At 33.9% G+C, this 20,937-nt stretch overlaps 1 protein-coding gene across 2 annotated transcripts in view; it reads right to left on the bottom strand.

Annotated features, from left to right (window-relative positions):
* Positions 1-2,664: 2,664 nt before the first annotated feature.
* The window catches only part of LOC140437804 (alpha-tocopherol transfer protein-like), a 54,772-nt gene continuing 36,499 nt past the window's right edge, over positions 2,665-20,937 (bottom strand). For both annotated transcript variants that reach the window (XM_072527553.1, XM_072527552.1), the window contains exons 4-7: positions 18,337-18,530; positions 18,082-18,192; positions 14,588-14,738; positions 2,665-3,191 (exon numbers count right to left, since the gene is read on the bottom strand). In XM_072527553.1, the coding sequence (XP_072383654.1) occupies positions 3,142-3,191; positions 14,588-14,738; positions 18,082-18,192; positions 18,337-18,530 (506 nt within the window). In that variant the 3' untranslated portion in view covers positions 2,665-3,141. The remainder of the gene's footprint in view (positions 3,192-14,587; positions 14,739-18,081; positions 18,193-18,336; positions 18,531-20,937) is intronic.

Genomic DNA, 20,937 nt, shown 5'->3' with positions numbered 1-20,937 from the left:
TCTTCTTTATTCTCGTATGGCAGACTGGTGTAAAATGACCTGTAGGAATCTCCCAAAGCAGGTGGTTTCACAGAAAATAGTGATATCAGATCTTTATATTTTTGTATAGATATTGGAATCAGTTGTTGGTACAAAGGTTGTAAAGGCGATTGAATTGAAGTGCGGGTCCGTTTGATTAAATTTAAGTGTCTAAATTCTTCATCAGAAAATGATTCTTTGAACTCCATAATAAACGGCTGTGACTTCCTAAATCTTAGCCAGCACATCTTTTGCCAAAGAACAGCGTTTCCATTTTCATCCTTTTTCCGAATAGTCAAGTTATCCCTTACAAATTTTTTGAAATCTTTTATGTTCGATTGATCCAAATCATGAACAAGATAAAGATTGTCTCCCTTTCTTCTTTCACCCCGAGCAATTTGCTTCCAATCTTCAGGCCACAAAGCTTTCCCCATACACGTTTGAATTATGTGTTTATTGCAGAGTGAATGGAATCACATTCCATCTCACTGTGCCCAGAAACCAAGAACTTCATATTAATGACTTCCAGGTTATTTAAATCATTTACTGCCTTTATTAACATTGCTGCAGTAAACTGATTCAAGTTTTGGCCTCCACATCTGTCACTAAAAAAGGTGACACAGGTTGTTGTTTCTGAAAGTGATCTAAAATAAAGATAAATTGCACTGGCTATTTCACAACTTCCTCGGGATCCTCGAGTCTCATTCCAAATGAAACAATCTCCTTGCTTACTGACAACATTTTAAATAGTGAAGTTGTAGTTGTCAAGCCTACGTTTATAGAAGAGTGCATTATTTGTTGGATCAGAGGGTACTAATAAAACTTGCTGGAGATCAAAATTGGCACATATGTGTGATCCATTAGAAAATTCAGCATCAATTCAATCTTTAAGTTTTTCGGTTCTAGCTTGATCCCTAAGAAAGAGATGAGCTTCATAATCTATTTTGAGCAACGATTTCTCATCAGTGGTTGCACTAATATAATGAGAACAAACACGACACTGATCTTTTTTAGGATGAGATTGAAATTTTCAATAAAAATTTTTCTATACATGGCCAAAAGAACTTTTTCTTCCTTTCTTGAATCACACAATTCACAATACAGTCTACGTGCTACAACTAGGTAAGTGTAGTTGTATAGTTGTGTGACTAACAGCTTAGTCATTAAATGTGCAACAAGTAGATAACTTAAGATATCGAGTTGTAATATTAAACAAAGGATGATTTATAAAGTTATCTACTTTTGAAAGTTAGTTATATTGACTCATAGGGTTCGTTTTGAATTGTCTAGTTATAGCATAACATGAAGATGATATATTTACATCTATTGGTAAACTTATCTCAAAAATGAAAATTTTCGAGTTATCTAGTTGTAGTATTGAGGTGACGATATGTAATCGAGCAGAAGGTACTGGGTTTTATCTCTGATAGTGGAAATACTAATGCTAAAATTTTCAATTTTAGCTTTATTCGATTGTCCAGTATCTTTTTATATACTATCATTGTAATGCTTAGAAATATAATGCCTCTCAATTATTGTAGTCTTTTCTTGACACCCTTTTTGAAAATATAATCGATTTCATTTGTCAATCCTTTGGAGCCTGCTCTTCTTTCCAAGGTATGTTATAATATATCTTTGGTAGTACTTCTGTTGCTTTTTCTTCCATGTTTTTATTATTTCTGCTGCTAATTTGCCTGTACCTGGTTGTTGTTTTGTATTTTCCATCTATTAATATTTTACATTCTTTATCCCTTATCCTTTATGCTATTTATTTGTTGTGTTTGGTCTTTTCGAGTGACTTTAAGACCCCACAAAATAATTTCTAATTGTCTTTACTTTTTTTTCCAACCTCCCTCCATTTATTTTTCTTTGAGACCATGACAAACCCTTTTACTACTTTTCTTTCTTTTTTCTACTTTTCATAGCCTTCAACTGTTATTGTTTAAATATATTTTGCATGCGAAAAATTTCTTCATATTATTAGACCGTTTGTTTCCCTTCATTGTTGATTTTTGGTTGTACCGTATACCTATTTAGCAGTATTTATGATGATTCCCTTCTACTGCAGTCAAATATTTCTATGCAATTTCTCTATTTGTTAGTCTGTTGGACTTTTATAGTCGGACGGTTTATATTCAGACATATTTTCTGATTTTTTGCTATATTTGGGTTGTTGTCGTTTTTTTTTTATTTTTGTCAACTAAGTAGTGGCCACATCATATTTCTGGGCTTCTACATATTTTTGTCTCTCTGATTTTTTTTACTCTGCTGTATACAATTATATGTCGTTTCTCTGGGTTTTGCACTCCTCGTCCTTTCTTTTTAGTCTCAGCGATTGCTAGTAGGTAAGTCTAAATTTTCAGCAGACTGTATCTCTGATTCTTTTTCTTCACCTTGTATACTTTTTCCATGTGTGTAAACATTTCCATGTGCTTTATTTTGTACTTAATTTCCATATTTCTTCTTTCTTTTTATATTCCTGTTCTTACTTCTTATTTATCTCACATTTTTCATTATCGTGGTTAGGTGTAAGCCGGTTGTAAATTGGGGTATTGTGATTATAGAAAGGTCAGAATGGTTAAAGTGCTTCACTTAACAGCCAGAAATTTTTAAACAATAATAAATACACATTTTTAATAAAATCACTTTTGTATAAATATAAAAATACTTTATTTTGAAAAATAATTACATTTTTTTGTCAGTAACAGCTTTAAAAATAAATATAAAACGTTTTTTCATTATTTTCTATTGCAGTACCATTGATTAAAAACTACACAGTAGTAGTAGTAGTTTTGTGTGTACAAGTGTGTAGTAGCTTTTAGATAATGGTAGTACATAACCCATTAATAGATCTAAGCAGACGATTGCATATTAGTTGCATACCAGCATAAAAACGACAATTTTAGAGGCTATATAAAATCTTCAGTGACTGTTAGTTACCATGTTAGGATCGCATACAATTGTACCATTTTAACTGTATTTGGACAAGCAGTTTTCTTGCCCAAATATTCCCTATGAACGCTTTTCAATTAAGTTAGATCTATTATGTAGTACTGCCGAAAAATGCCATGAGATTAAGATAGTTTTGTAAGGCTTGGAAAGTCTCTGATCTTATTTTCTAAACTATTGTTCTATTTTCTTCTGAGCTGATTTATAACCATATGTGTTGTGTACTGCAAAAGAAATTATTATAAGTAAAGAAATTTTAAGTGCAACTGTCTAAAATTTATGGTTCAACCTAAGGCAACCGTACTGCGTTGGACTTAGGGGAGGATGGGGCATCATGGACCATAGGGGTAATGTAAACCACATCGGTTATTTTGTTTAAAATTGGCAACACTGCATCTAGTAACTACTACAAATATGCGTAGACATCTTATCTACTTTTAGTATGAGTGTGAACGCACGGGGAGTACGTTCAGACGTGTTATAATTAAAAACACGTGTTTCGTCGCTGCTGATCTAAGGAATTTACTACTTTTGACTAAAGATTTCTCGGTAAGTAGACATGATTATTTTAACTTTTTGATACTGTGGTGTTGCTTGTAAAATGTGTTTTTAATAATTAAGATTTGCTTTTGATACGTTGTGAACTGGTACGTTAATTTCCATATTTTGAATGTGTACTACGCATGGGGCAACGTGGACTAGGAGTGGTTCACATTGCCCCATTATATTTTCTTGACACTTTTTTAATAATATGCTTCTTTTGCAGTTAGAAATGGTACGAAATTATGTGAGGAAAACTGAGCAACAATCCTGGTCTCTTGTTGCCTTGAAGAATGCTATCCGGACAGTTAAAGCTGGGGAAATGGGCTATTTAAAAGCTAGTAAAGTTTATGGTATCCCGAAAGCAACGTTAATTCGCAGATGCAAAGAAAAAGTAACAAGAATTTCTCCTGGCGAAAAGGGTCTAGGTTTCTACAAAACGGTTTTTACCAAGGAACAGGAAGAAGAATTGTATAATTATATCTTAGATATGGAGAAGCGTTTATACTATACATATAATAAAACAAACAAACTTGCAGGTTTAGATTGGGCGTACGGATTTCGAAAACGGCACCCAGGGCTTTCATTACGTAAACCCGAATCAACATCTGCTGCAAGAGCTGAAGCTTTTAATCGTTACAATGTAAAACAATTTTTTGATCTGTATAAAGCTACTTTGGATTCTAAACATGTCAATCCAACGCGTGTTTTTAACTGTGACGAAACAGGTCTAAGTACAGTCCCCAAATGTAATAGTAAAATCTTGGCGCATAAAGGACGGAAACAAGGTGGACGGCTTACTTCTGCTGATAGAAGTGGAATAACAACAGCCGTTATTTGCATGTCATCATCAGGAATCTTCATACCGCCGATGTTAATCTTTGCAAGAAAGAGAATGAAAGTTGAACTCCAAGCTGGTGCACCTCCAGGTTCAATATTCGCCTGTAGCGATAGTGGCTGGATAAATAGTGAACTCTTTTTAATATGGTTTCAACATTTTCTTCAACAAACGAAACCAAGTGAAGACGATCCGATCTTATTGATTTTGGATGGACACAGCAGCCATACAAAAAACATAGAAGTAATTAATTTGGCTAGGGAAAAACATGTACATATCATTTGTTTGCCTCCACATTCCACCCATCGAATGCAGCCAACCGATGTTGGTGTCATGGCTCCTTTAGCACGATATTATGATATGGCATTAGAAAAGTTTCTTAATAACAACCCAGGCAGAGTGGTAACAGCTTTCCAAATCTCTAAAATTTTTGGTGAGGCTTTCTTACAAGCTGCAACACCTTTGACTGCTATTAACGCTTTTAAAAAATGTGGGATAGTACCTTATGATCCCAATATATTTACAGACCTCGATTTTGCACCATCTGCTACGACTGAAAGAGATTTGGAGAATAATAGTCTACCAGTGTCAAGTCAAGATGAGGCAATTCCTTCAACTTCAACTGCAGAGCCTCACTTAAGTCAAGATGAGGTAATTGCTTCAACCTCAGTTGCAAAGCTTCATACTGGTAACGATTTTCAATTGACAATTTCCCCTGCACACAATAGAGCAACAACTTCATTTGGAGCAAACAGCCCTAAAGACATTCGTCCTCTACCAAAGAGAAGTAAATTAATGGAACCAAAGAGGAAATCCAAAAAAGGTAAAACGGCTGTACTGACATCTAGTCCGTATAAGCTAGAATTAGAACTTGAAATAAACACGAAGGAGGCAATAGAAACAATGAAAAAGGAAAAAGCTAAGAAAAAAATAAATGATGATAAGCACGAAGATAGTGAAAGAAGTAACAAAAAAATAAAAGTTTGTCCTTCCAAAGATGGCAAGGGAAAGAAAAAAAATAAATGTAACCATCAAGTACAAGATGATGGCAATGGTGAAGATGCTGAATGTTTTTACTGTAACGAGTGGTTCTCCTCATCAGCCAATGAAGAAGGATGGGTACGTTGCTCGGCCTGTCTGAAATGGGCTCATGAAGCATGTGCGGGAATAGATCCAGAAGATGATGAAGAATTTCAGTGTGAATTTTGTATTTCTGAATAAATATAACATGTGTCTATTTTTACTAATGTTCTGTTACCGGTTTTCTAAGTATTTTTAATAAAAAAATTCTTTTTACTTGATTTTATTTACCAAACATAGCCATTAGATAATGAAATAGTGTGACTTTCCTCAGTAGTGCACATTGCCCCACCCTATGGGGCAATGTGAACTTTTGACATATAGTCAGTTGTCATTTTTTTGTTGAAAATACGTTAAATAAATTATGTTTCAATTGCAACTAAATGACAGTTAAATGTTTAATGAACGTCCCTAATTAATTAAACAAAACAAAATCATTTCTGGTTTAACAGTATGTGCATATCTTCCTTAGATGGTTCACAATGCCCCATCCTCCCCTATATACATAACCTAAAAGGTTTCTAGAAGCCTAAGGCTTGAAGTTTATAGCATGCAATATAATTACTACAAAAATCTGAATACAAAATAAAATCTTACTAATTTAGAACTTGGTATCTGAGAGATTTCCCTGTATTTATTTATTAGATATTTCCACTTTCTTATATTATGACTTTTTTTATTTTTCCTTTTTGATATGTCTCTATAATTACTTATAAATATAGTAAAATATATAGTAAAAAATCAATAACTTTTCACATATCTTACGAACTTGTGGTGTGGTACCCCGAAAATTTATTAGTTAATTAAAATGGTATAGTTATATGCTAGTATAGGTATTAATTTACAGTAATCCGTCTTCAAGCGCGGGGCTTACATTCTGAGGAGAAATGCGCGGTTGGTGAAACCGTGGTTGGCGAGCTATCCACGATCCAAAGAAGAATATGAAATATAATCCCAATTAGGATACGTATATTAATACATATGTAGATATACGATGAAATAATAAAATAAGTAGTTAGATAGTCATATTTAAGAATAGATAGATAGTTATATAAGAATACTATAAAAAATTGCTAACCGAAGACCGCCCCGAATTCAAAGAATCAGAAATAGACGGAATAGAAATCTACACACATGACGAAATCGAATTAAGCCTAGCTGAGGTAAAAAGAACGATCAAAACTCTAAAGAACAAAAAAGCAGAAGGTCCCGGCGGAATACTAAATGAACTGATTAAAAACGGATCGGAAAAGTTATTCCGTATGATACATAAAATGTTTGAGAGAGCACTGAACGGAGAAGACTTATCGGCAGAATGGACCCAAGCATATATGACATCAATATACAAGAAAGGAAATAGAAAAAACTGCGAAAACTATCAGGGAATCAGCATTATATCGTCTATAGGCAGACTGTATGGAAATACCATAAAGGAAAAATTAGAAATATATATACAAGATAAAATTGGAGAAGACCAGGCAGGTTTCACAGCGGGGAAAGCATGCTTAGATCACATTTACACGGTCGAACAACTAATAGAAAAAATAATGGCCAAAGATAGATCCGTTCATCTGGCTTTTGTTGATCTTAAGAAGGCATATGACTCAATACCTAGAACCAAGCTATGGGAAGCAATGGAAGACATCAAAGTTCCACGAAGATTAATAAACGCGGTAAAAGCACTCTACAAGAATAACGAAGTAGCTATCAAAACGGGCAATAGAATGTGCAGTCCATTTAAGACGACAAATGGACTACTACAGGGTTGCTCCACATCCCCCACCCTGTTCAAAATATTCCTGGAAAAAACCCTGAAACCATGGAAAAGAAAGTGCGAAGGAATGGGTATACCAGTAAGGAACGAATATCTATATACGCTAAGTTTTGCTGACGACCAAATAGTGATCGCACAAGACGAGGATGACCTCAGTTTTATGATGAGAAAACTGGAGCAGGAATATACAAAGAATGGGATGGAAATAAACCTAAAGAAAACTGAATACTTAACAACGGAGAATACAGAAATAAAACAGCTAGAAATAGACGAAGGTAAACAAATCAAAGGAACAGACAAGTATAAGTATTTAGGCTTCATAATATCAAACAAAGGAACAACGGAGGAAGATATAAAAAATAGACTAGGACAAACAAGAGACTGCATACGAAAATTGAACCCGGTACTATGGGATAAGAACATCAGCATGAAAACAAAGAAAAAAATATATAATACCATGACAAGAAGTATCCTCACTTATGGGTGTGAAAATTGGACAATAAATAAGAAACCCAAAAACAAAATAAGAGCAACAGAGATGGAATTCCTACGGAGAAGCTGCAGAGTAACAAGAAGAGATAGAATAAATAACATGGAGATTAAGAGGAGAATGGGAATGAACTCCGACATAATAGACTACATCGGACAGAAGAGGTTAACCTGGTACGGACATGTCAGAAGAGCAGACCAAAATCGGTGGATAAATAGAATAACAGAGTGGAGCCCGATAGGAAGAAGAAAGAGAGGCAGACCCCGAAGATCTTTCAGAGATGAAGTGGACGAAGCAATGAGTAGAAGAAACCTACAGGAAGGGGACTGGCTAAACAGGAAAAATTGGAGAAAACGGTTGAGTGAAGGAATACAGTGAAAACTGTGGAAATCCTTGTATATATATATATATATATATATATATATATATATATATATATATATATATATAGTCATATTTAATAAATGTATACCTATGTGTATATACTCGTATAGAATGCTTTAAAAACTTCATTTTTTAAAATATGATAAGATGATTGGCTGATTCATTTTCTTTCTAATTTTCTTTTGCGCTTATTTGTACTGTGCCAATAAGCCTTCTAAGCCATTCTTGAAATCAAACTGCTTTCCATAGAAGAATTTTTGTCAAAAACCATATCCTAAAGTTTTTGAGCAGACGATAATATCGTGTTGAGTGAGAGACGTGATTGCCGTCTCGACTTTTACTTCTTGGGATTTTGACGTTATGTAAAGAATCTATTTTTTTTAATCTTTCGAACGATCCTTTACTCACTTGGAAACTAGAAGATTCGTTGTCAGCCTTTAGATTGTCGTAAAGACGAAGAGCCTTTTCTTACTTTATTCGTGTGCCAATTGGCATCCTCTTTTTTGTTTGATCTTCGGTCCAAAGGGCCACCGCTTTTTCCATTTTTTCCAAGGTTTGGGATCGCAAAAAACAAGTTACTTTGTTGCTTGAATTAGTGCCATAAAAAACACTGGAACGAATGGTTTTCTCATTCTTTAATAGTCCTTGCAGTAGATTTATTCAGTTTAACTTATTTGCCACACTTCTACATGATTCCTCTACAGCTAAACATTCTAACAAATAAATTTTTTGTTATCTAAACTCATTATACATCTTTTCTTTTTAACAAAATCTTTATTATTCCTTTCAGACAAAGATATTTTTTAGTATAAGAAATATGTATGTTAAAACGAAAATTGTAAATTGCTGTTACCCTAAGCATAATTGCGAAGAAGTACATTATAATATGTACATATCTGTGATACGCCTAGTACTTACTGTGACGCAAAGGAGTTATTTCATCGGACGCAATTACCGCGAATACTGTATAGAGTGGAGCATTCGTCAAAAGTCGATTTGGCGGATATCGAAACCGCGGATAAACGAAACCGCGGTTGATGAGTGATAACGAGGGATTACTCTATATTCGTATATATAGTATTGAACTGAACGATGCAGATAAAACAAAAACAGCTGTAAAGAAAGAGAAAGCAGAAGCCTTCAACTTGGAAACGTAATGTAACAAAGCAGAAGAGACAATTAGGAGAGAAATATGTAGGTTTTAAAAATAAATTAAAAAAAACTAAAGAAGCAAGGCCCTCGTGCAATAGATTATGTAGGATAAAATGTACTACTAAGATAGAGGATAATGTTAGAACGCAAATGTTTAATAGTTTCTGGAAAAGCCAGAGAGACTGGGACAATAGAAGTCAATGTATTGCACAAGCAGTTGACGTGGGTACTGTAAGCAAAAGACGTCCAAGAAATGACAATGAAAAGGACCGAATACAGCATAATTACACTTACACTCTCTTCTCAGACGGATCTAAAACAAGGGTGCGCAAGTCATTTTTTATAACTACGCTTGCCCTCTACAATTTATAAGAACCTGCAGTTCTTTAAAACCGCTTATTGTTTATGAGCTGAAAACAAGTCACATTTTTAACTTTGAAAAAATGGGCAAAGAATCGTCAAGTCCGTTTATTAATAGGAAACGGAACACAGACAATGAACCCTTTCTATCCTCTAAAATTGTACACTTGAAAGTCGAAAGAGACCACCCTGTCATTATGTTTTATAAAACAACATTTTCCAAGGAAAATTTTAAAAATGTCAATTTTAAAAGAAAAATGAGAAGTTCTCTCGATGAGAGTCCTTCCAAAGAAATTGGACCAAATAAATAATGAAAAATCAATTCCAATTGATAGAATTTCTAGAATGGGTACCTTCTATTTACCATTCCTTTTATAAATCTTTAAAAACAACAAAAAATAAAGTTGTTGTTAACGAAGACAATTCTTTATGTTCCGAAAATGATTAACTGCTTGTTAGTCCTGCTGAGCAGATTGTTGAGAGCGGTTGTCCTGTATAGTACCACAGAACAAAAAGATTGTAGTCCTAAATTATTTACTGTTTCAATACAAAACAACTTAACGCTGGTTATGTTACTGTACTGTAAAATAAAATACAAAGCATGCTTTACCACTTTCTTTAAAAACATAAAGCTACAACATCTGTTTTTGATTGCACTTTCTACCACTCTTGCATTGTATTTTCTTATGTCTTCTTTAATACTTGAGATGAGAAGAGCTTAAATGCTAATAAGGTCTTTGATAGAGTTATGTCATTAAAACATGATTTTTTATTGAATGACTCATCTTCGCAATCGGCCAATATGGCTACTGTAGATAATCTTAATTATTTAAATCGTAGAAGCACCGTAAATCTTCCATAAGGATTGGTCCCTTTTATGATCTGTTCAACAGTCTAATCCATAATAATACTGACACATCTAATGTTGAAAAATTTTAGTATCTTCTTACTTCTTTGAGCAAACAACCCCCAGCTTTAATCAAAGGTATTCCTCTTACTGAGGGAATTATCTTATAGTCTATGAAAAATTGAAAAAATGATATCAAAATAAACGTATCTTAGCTAGCCATTATTACAATGAAATTTTTAATGCTTCCTCTATTTTAAAGGAAAATTCTTTTGAACGAAGAAAACTATTCAGAAAGCGTTACTGCTCCTAGGATAATAAAGTTGCCTATAGATCATTGTTATTTTTGCTAATTAATATGTTCATTAGCATCAGAATATAGCTTTATCCAGGAATTGCTAATTTATAGGAAATTAATATCGTTTTTAGGTAGGAAATACCTTACACCGGAGTCTGTTCAGTATACTACCTATTCATCTCACTTTCATAATCCAAATGGCACAATAAAGTGCATTGGGATAAAGACAAAGATAATGAAATTAAAAACCCTGTCGATGTAGCATTATGTAAATACTCCTAGTAAATTTTGCTATGCATTTAAGTAATCAAACGCAACTTTCAAACGCAACTCAACACAACACATTTATTAAAAATTCATACGAAGAATACTTAGGTTTTAAAATAAAGAATTACTTAAATCTTGGGTCACTGACGCTTTCAAGCTTCTTTCTTCTTCTTGATGTGCCTATCCGTTACAAATAGTGGCGATCATCATGGCAATCTTTATCTTATCTGCAGCAGCGCGGAAAAGCTGCATAGATGTTGTATTGAACCAGATTCTGAGGTTCTTTAACCAATATGTTCTTCTTCTTCCTGGACCTCGTTTTCCAAATATTTTTCCTTGCAGGATGGCCTGAAGGAGAGCATATCTGGATTCATTTTGCATAATATGTCCGAAGAATTGTAACTTTCGAGATTTGATGGTGGTCAGTACTTCTCGATTCTTATTCATTCTTCTGAGGAACTCCTCATTTGTGACTCGGTCAGTCCACGGGATCTTAAGTATTCTCCGATATAGCGACATCTCAAATGCTTCCAGTTTTCTGCACATATCTTCGTTCAAGGTCCATGATTCAACACGATAAGAAAGGACAGAGAAGACGTAGCATCGCAGCATTCTTACTTTTGTATCAAGAGAGAGGTTGTGACTCTTGAAGAAGGCCTCCATCCGATTGAAGGTGGATCTAGCTTTTCCGATGCGTGCTCTAATCTCCTGGTTGTTGGTCCATTCTTCATTTCTTATGGTGCCGAGGTATTTGTAGTGCGTCACTCTTTCTACAGGGGATTGGTTGACGTACAGTTGACCTTCTGTTTTCCTTTTATTGCTAATTATCATAAGCTTTGTCTTCTTAACGTTTATATTGAGTCCATATTGTTGACTGTAATACATGATTTTGTTCATAAGAACTTGTAGGTCTTTTAAGTTGTCCGCAAATACTATGGTGTCATCTTCATATCTAATGTTGTTTAGCCGGTAACCATTTAGTAGAATACCTTTTTCAGTTTCGTATAAAGCTTCGATAAATATTCTTTCAGAGTACAGATTGAAGATTAAAGGAGACAAAATACAGCCTTGCCCAACTCCAAGCATGATTTTCACATAGTCAGTGTGTTCACCTTCAACTCTGAGATTTGCTGTCTGATTCCAGTAAAGATTTCTAATTATTTTCAGATCTTGGTTGTTGGTTGGTTGGTTGCTATTGCTCCTAGCTTTCAAGCTAGAAGTCTCAAAACTTTTTTTGTTTTTCCTTCGTTTGGAGAAAACTATTTTTACTTGATTCTAAGTACTCCACCTTTTTATTACCTCCCTGCTCTGAATATAAGTTGGTAATTCTTGTTGTCTTGTTTACTTTTATTGAATACTGTTTCGTTATCTCTTTCAAATATATACTATCTAAAAAGGTTTAATTTTTTGTACTATCAACTATTTTTTTGATAAAATTCAACTACACAATTCTCCTCGATACCTCCCTGGTATTGACCTAATGCTTGAACTTGACATACCTATATACAATAAAGAAGTGTCATCGACACATTATTTAAATTAAACAATGATACAGACATCACACTATTGTTATTCGGTGAGGTTTACAAAGTTCAGTGACAATTAAGCGACACCTTTTCGTTTATTTAGTTCGCCAGGCTTGATTAGAACCCAATTACAAGAAAATAAGAAAATAAATATTCCAAAAATTTATCGAATTAATGAGAAAGGTAGTTTGGCAATATGTAGATGTATAAAATATATTATGTTATTAGGCTTAAAATGCGAAAAGAAAAATACTTAAAAAATTATAAATTTAAAGTAATAGAATATAGGATGAACGGAAATAAGGTACTTGCATAATTTTGTGAACTGAAAATTATGGAAGTATTCCATTTAAGGTCAAGTCGTCCCTTATGAAATGAATATGAATATGAAAAAATCACCTATAACACCCGACTAGTCCTACTAGAAGAGTAAAGTCCAGATATTGGCTCTTAGTAACAGCCTATAGTGTATTTTTATGTATGGGAGAGCAATAAAACAATAAATTATGTATGCAAATCCCTAAACTGTTGATACGGGTGACTCAATGAAAAACAGATATTTGTCAACAAGTTTACAGAAGTATATAGGAAAACAATTTTAAATTGAGTATGACCACCAGGTATAAAGGTTGGAGCAGAATAGAATACAATAGTTGTGAGGGTTACTAATCCCTAAGTAATAAGTACCTACCTATTTGCAAAATAAAGTTTAATTCTTTGCCTATTTGCAAAATAAAGTTTAATTCTTTAGATAAAATAAAACGTTTTATTTTATCTGAAATGAGTGCATTCCACGAAGTAAGGGTTTCAACAATCAAACATTTAATTCTTTAATTCCAGGAATCTACGACAGTAATTGACTAGATAATTACTTTCTAAACTTATTCCACAGAAAATGTGATAGTGGGTTTTTCCATTTTGTATATAGGAAGGTCCAAGTGGCGTATTAAAAATTCTTAACAGTTCACTAAAAGTAGGTACTTCAGTTGCAAGGTGCAGTTTATTGTGTATACTAATAAATAAAGTATACTTTATTTATTTGTAGTAGTAGTATTATTTAGTGTATACTTTAAAAATAAACTATAACAACTACCCAAGACAAATTTCGATTGTCGCTGTCACTTCCTGGCAGCGGATTGGTCTGAGAAAACATCCCCACAAGCGCAGAACCTACTATACATCACACATAACCACCTGGCTTTGATGGAAAGGAAAACATGGGCATGTCTAAATAAAGCCCTTACATACCATGGCAAAATCTTTGAAAGAACAGTAGTAAAGACCATATTATTATATGACTCAGTTAACGAACAGGATCTGTGGAGAAGGCAATATAATTTCTCTCTATAGTCTCTTTTGAATTTTAGTAACAAGCCTTAAAATAGATGAGCATATTGTACTCTCTTCTTGAGATCTTTTTATAATATTTGTTATGCAATGTATTTGGTTTATTGTTGAGTGTTTATTACGGAATCCAAATTAATGAGAATCCAAGGTAATGATTTCTTTGTGATCGAGGATAGGTTGTATTCTTGTTAGGAATGGCTCTGTACGATTCTACTTTACTGACTTCCCTGGTTTGTTCAGCTGTTTTACACGTTATTGGTTCATATTGTAACCTAAATACTGCATTCATAAGGTTTGTGACTTTTACGATGGCCTTCTAATTGTTTTAGCATTTCTCTTGTTATTAAGTCCAATCCCGGAGACTTTTTGGGATTAATACTGTTTTTGATTACTTTGGTTGCTTCTTTAGGAACAGTAGGCTTTATTATTCATTGATCAGTGTTATTCACGTCATGTTCAGTGCTAGGTACATCGTGAACAGTCTAGTAAAGAGATCTGGGGACTTACTAGACTAAGACTCCGAAATCCCTAAAGAAAACATCAGAGAGTATGTCTAAATCTCGGTGTAGTTTAGTTCATGAGTAAAAAAGTACTGGTCTGTCTTTACAGTGTCACAAATGATGAAGTTGATTCACTATAATAAAAGTTAGGACTAAATTGGATCCTACTAAGCAAAAAAGATTGATTTTAAATATGGAGATATGTTTTTATACTTACATTGAAAGTCTTCTTCGTAATAAAACAGCATATCCGAGAATAAAGTACCCGGATAATCTGGAATATCTGCAGTTCCACCATATTGTGGTGTTAGAGCCTCAGGTGAAATGTGTTCTAGCAGAACTTGTCGGTTTTGTCCATGAAAAAATAACTAAAAGAAAGAAAATAGTTTGCTAATAAATTTACTTTTCAAATTAAAACCATATTTTTGGCAGTATACTTGTTAGAGTAAAGCGTTGGTCAGGACAACACAGATCTAAAAAGTAAATAAAAAAAGTAAATCAATTTGTTTTTAGTTTAGTTTAATCTTTGTGTTCTTGGATTGTGTTAAATTTCCTGGTGGGCTGGTATCAATAATTATCATAAATTATCCCAATTTTCCAAACCTATTAATTATTTATCATCAGCCAATATGAGCGCAGATTTTAAAAGTGACCATCAACTCCTAGTATTAACAGTCCGGCATAAAGTCCATAAAAGAAGACCCCTTCTAAGCAGACCCTTAAAAGGTCGACTCTGTTACGTTCCTTGTATTAAGTAGATAGTGATCTTGAAAATGCTTGGATCTATCTCAAAGACAAAATAATCGATACGATTAATAATACTAGAAAAATAGAAGAACATGGTTGTCGGAATGAACCAAAAGATTTATTTCAAAAGATTTTCAACATCGCTAAAGAGAAATGAGTCCCCAGGAATTGACATAATACCAGAAGAAATGCTGCAGTCACTAAAAGACAAAGGATTACATATCTTCCATTTTATCTGTGTTGCTGTTTGGAATTCTGGAAAATGACCATCTGATTGGTGTACTCTTAATTCTTTAAATTTTTCAACACGAAAAATAAGCCACTTCTAGATGTGAAAACTAGGGTACATTGTCGCTAATAACATATGACAATAAAATAGTGTTACGTATCATCAAAGATAGATTAAAAATTTATCTGCATTATCAAATACCAGTGGTAACAAGCAGGGTTTGTAAACGGAAAAGGTATACATGAGCAAATCCTGAGCCTGAGACAAATCATTAAAACACTTTATTTAAAATCCTCTATAATAGGTATATAATTTACAATCCTTTTCGGGCTACATCACAGAACGTTTTCTTGCTAAAAACCCCACAATTAGTGATTTGTTACGTGTACTAAGTATTTCCACATAATTTAAAACAAAAACGTAAAGGAAAAAAGGTAAAAGAACAAATTGAAAATACTTACTCTAGGTAACAAAACACTGATAATAAGTTTTTTGTAAACATTCTGTGATGTAGCCCGAAAGGGATTTAAAATTATATACCTTTTATAAACAATTTTAAATAAACTTTCGTGATTGATGGTATACAGCCAAGTACAGGAATTTCATTTTCCTTACGGAAATCATTAAAAAGTCAAGAGAATTTCAAGTACCTTGAAAATATGCTTAATTCTTACTAATAGAAGGCATTCCATTGTGTAATCTGGATGAATCTTTGGTTCATTTTAATAGAGATGAATGCACTGATACTCCTGGTACACCTGTACCAGTTCAGTATGTCAACAGTAGGACTAAATCAGAAGTTCTCAAGCCAGTTCAGAACAGAGAGAGGGGTTAGACAAGGATGCGTTTTTTCACCTGACTTATTCAATGTTTATGGTGAACATATTATAAAGATGACTTTAGAAAGATGGGTCGATGGAGTAACAGCTGCTGGTAGAAAAGTATCCAATTTAAGATTTGCTGATGACATCAAACTTACAGCAGCAAATGAACAAGAAATACTAGATCTCTTGTGAAAAGTTGATCTAGAAAGCAGTAAAGTTGGCCTTAATGTTAATAAAAACAATTAATTACTATTTAAATGGGAATAAGCCACAATTAAAGGTTAAAATACGTTTATTGACGTTTCAATTTCCACTTCGGAAATCGTTCTCAAAATAGAAACATTAGTTTGTAATGTTTGTATTTTGAGAACGATTTCCGAAGTGGAAATTGAAACGTCAATAAACATAATTTAACCTTTAATTGTGGCTTATTCCCATTTAAATAATAATTAATTTAAAATGCCACAAGAAAATAGCTTCAGAACAATATTAATAAAAACAATATGAAAAAATTGCTGATAGACAGATCCAATACTATTCAGCTGAGTACTCACTTGCAGAAATTCCATATAGTAGACAGCTTCAACTATCTCATTTCTAGTATATAAACGATGGCAACTGCGAAGCAGAAGTTCAAAGACGCATTGCGGTATGGCAAAAAATGCGATGAATAGCCTAACTAAAGTTGGGAAAAACAAATCTATCTTCCAATAATGCCACCGACCACCGCCGTTACTTTGCTAATATCTATACAGCGTTCCACGTTAAGAAAATAACATTAGGCTTATGGAGATCAGTGTTGCCAAAACTCTCAAGCATGCGGTTTACTAGATTGTCGATATATTTTTCGAATTTCCATTTTCAATTAACATTTAACTGTAAAGTCAGAATAACAACTGAAGAACCACAAAGCACAAAGCCTTATTATCATTATGTAATCTCAGAGAACGACATAAAATCGCACGACATACGCACACCGTATTATTTTAAGTTGCAATTAGTAATTAGATATATGCATTCCAAGCGGTCCGTTTATTTGCTTTTAAATCTTTAATAGCCGGCAAAGTGCATGATTTAACTAAGCAATATTTTCTACTGATTTCTATGATTCATGGTATATGATATTCTTACCGAAAAACAAATAAACTGTCGTTACTATAATTAAAATAAGATAAAATAAAATTATCTTTTGTAAATAGGTACTAATTATTTAATTAAAATCATTTTCCCTACTTTTCATCTCTTGTTTCGAATGGGCACTTTTGGTCAATTACGTTAAAAAACAATTATTTAATTCATGTCTGTGAAAACGAAAATACAAATTATACAACCCTGAATCGCACTTGTGTTCATCGTGGCATCGCTGCGCTTCTATCGTCCATAAGAAATACATGGCCCTATCTCCGCAATGTTATTTTCTTAACGTGAAACGTTCTATAGCATTCTGTGTGCAGCACTCCCACTAACAAGGCCGAGATTATAAAATGCCGTGCAGAGCGACGACAACTATGTTCGATCCGGAGTATTGATGTGGAAAAAACTTCTACCGCGGTATTTAAGTAGCATTCACACTGTTCTTCCCGTTTATGCTCTACCCAGCCAAACACCGCTAAAGTTTATATCTGTTCACAGACAACAGTGTTAAAAGCCTTTGGATTTACTTAAGAGGATTTTTTATTTTCCGTATTTTATGGAAGTAAATTTTATTTTATTTGAATATATTTTTATTTAGATTAAACTATCGTTTTACTGAGTCTGGTATTTAATAGAGCTCTCCGTCACAACTGTCGATTATCTAGTGGATCAAACTAATGTTTTATTTATTGAATAGTAGTTAGTTAAGCAGAAAATGAGGTTTCCAGATGGAAAACAAGAATTAAACAAATTTTAAAAATATAGTATAGTACTTACCAGTTTTTTTATTCTCTCGCCTAAAAATGGTTTAAATATTTTGTAACCCATGTTGAATATGAGAGGTTGATTAAGAATATGAATTCCTTTTAATCGTACTGCTACACATTCCTAAAAGTGATTTTATGAATTTTATATATTTATTTTATTCTAATCCAGCCATATTGTGAATTTGTGCGTGACGATACTGTTACGTGTTTGTGTTTGAATTTCCTTAAAATTATTGAAAAGTTTAAATTAAAAGAAACCAATTACCTGAATCCATTCTAACATAACTTTTGCTAAGGAGGGAGAAAATTGGTAAATATGCATCAGCGACAAACCTGCGGTATCTAAAATCACATGAACGCCCCCTAACTGCGTTTTTGGCTCCAACATGGCGATTTCCATGCTTACCATTACGGCCTTAAACAATTCTTCCATGGTTACCTTCTTGGGATCCCAGTTAGCTAAAATAAAGTTAATAAATAAAATCATTCCGCATGATGTATAGCATCCTAAGACAGGACAGGATTTCTGTGGTTTTCCGGGTTTTACTCCGCGTTAAATAATTATGGTCTTGAGCAAAACGATTGTTTTGAAGACGTTTCTGCAAGGTAGCAATTGCCATTATCAAGTCAGATAGTTACGCTTCGTGCTAGTGCTGGATGTGAATACACATCCAGCACACAAGCACAATGTGAAAACAGCGGCATTCGATGCTGATGACATCATTCCTGTTATTGCGACGAAATGTATGAGAGGACCAACGAAAGACAAGATCCGCCCTTGCCCAAAGTCGCAAACCAGGGAACAGAAGAAATACCAAAAATAATACCATACAATCAAAAAGACACTTTTAGAAATGAAAAATAACAAACCTCTAGCGATGAGAAAATCCTTTTGTCAATGTAATGTAATGTTGCCATTTCAGATAGTATATTACACAGAAGAATGGGTCATTTTTCACTATATCTTCCAAGTAATTTATGTGAGATATGTATTAGGGGGAAACAAACAAGGAAACCTTTTAAGGATATTCCAACTAAAAAAAATGCCAAAGCAATTTTAGAAGTTGTATCATCTGATGTGGCTGGACCATTTTCTCCAGCATCATATGATGGATGCAGGAACTTTATATCCTTTATTGACCACTTTTCCCATTTTTCATATGTGTATCTAATGAAAGACAAAGGTGAAGTATTGGAGAAGTTTATGGAATATGAAGTAATGGTAAGTGGCCAATTTAAAACTAAAATATCCAGGTTACATACTGAGAATGGTGGAGAGTATGCATTCCATGCATTTAAACATTTTTGCAAGTCTAAAGGGATTCAAATTGAATTTACAGTGCCTAGAAATCCTGAGCAAAATAGAGTCAGTGAGAGATTTAACCGAACTGTTTTAAATATGATCCGTTGCTTACTTTTTGACAGTGCCTAACTGTCTAAGAATTTATGGGGTGAAGCTGTACGAACAGCAACAAAAATAATTAATCGATTAAAAACTACTGCAGTGCCAAGTGGTAAACTTCCAGCAGAAATTTAATTTTAATCAAAAAATAGATCTAGAAAAGATACGAATATTTGGATCGAAGGCTTGGGCTCACGTTCCTCAAGAAGTAAGACGAAAGCTCGATGAAAGAAGTCAAGAAAAATATTTGGTAGGATACAGTAATAATGGATATCATTTATGGAATCCATTCAATAATAAAGTTTCTCGAGGTGTGATATTTAATGAACAATTCTTATTCTTCTGGTTGGAAATCATATTGGCAATCATGACCTTGCTCGCTGCGGCTCGAAACAGCTCCGTTGAGGTTTTCTTAAACCATGTTCTTAAATTCCGCAGCCATGATATTCTCCTTCTGCCGGGTCCTCGCTTACCATTGACATTACCTTGCAATATAGACTGCAGCAGGGAGTAACTGTGCTGATTTCTCATAACGTGTCTAAGATATTGCAATTTTATGCGTTTGATCGTAAACACAATCTCTGGTTCCTTCCTCATTTTTTCTAGAACTTCCTTGTTCGTGATCCTTGATGTCCATGATATTCTCAGCATTCTTCTATAAAGCCACATCTCAAATGCTTCAAGTTTTTTAATAGTGGTGTCTGTAAGCGTCCATGCCTCCGCCCCGTACAACAACACAGAGAAAACATAGCATCTCAAATGTCTCATTTTTGTATCTAGGGATATGTTGTGACTTTTGAAGATGGCGCTCATTTTGTTAAAGACCGTTCTTGCCTTTCCTATGCGGCACTTTATTTCCTGTACATTGCTCCACTGTTCGTTTATAATAGTTCCCAGGTAGCAATACTGTTTTACTCGCTCTATCTGCGTCCCATTAATGTAAAGATGAGCCCCATTTATATTCTCCTTGCTGATAATCATTTGTTTTGTTTTGTGGGTATTAATGTTTAGTCCGTACTGTTGACTGTACTCGTTTATTCTGTCCATTAGCCTCTGAAGTCCCTCTAAACTATCTGCTACCACCATGGTGTCGTCGGCATATCTAACATTGTTTACTCTTTCACCATTTAGAAGGATGCCTTCGTCTATTCCGTAAAGAGCCTCGTTAAAAATTTTCTCTGAGTACATATTAAATATCAACGGCGATAGGATACATCCCTGTCTAACTCCGCGTAGTATTTTTATGTGATCTGTTTCTTCTCCGTTAATTTTCATGTATGCGGTCTGATTCCAGTATAGTTCTGAAATTATTCTGAGGTCTTTGTCATCCAGGTCTGCTTCTTTTAAAATGTTTATCATCTTTTCATGTTGAACTCTGTCAAATGCCTTTTCATAGTCGATCAAGCACGCGTATACGTCGCAGTTAACGTCCTTGCATCTTTGAATCAGTACCTGTACTCCGAA

The sequence above is a fragment of the Diabrotica undecimpunctata genome, chromosome 3 (genome assembly GCF_040954645.1).
Source record: "Diabrotica undecimpunctata isolate CICGRU chromosome 3, icDiaUnde3, whole genome shotgun sequence".
NCBI classification, from domain to species: Eukaryota; Metazoa; Arthropoda; class Insecta; order Coleoptera; family Chrysomelidae; genus Diabrotica; species Diabrotica undecimpunctata.
Note: the sequence above shows the minus strand (reverse complement) of the source record. Positions and strands in the feature narration are given on the sequence as shown.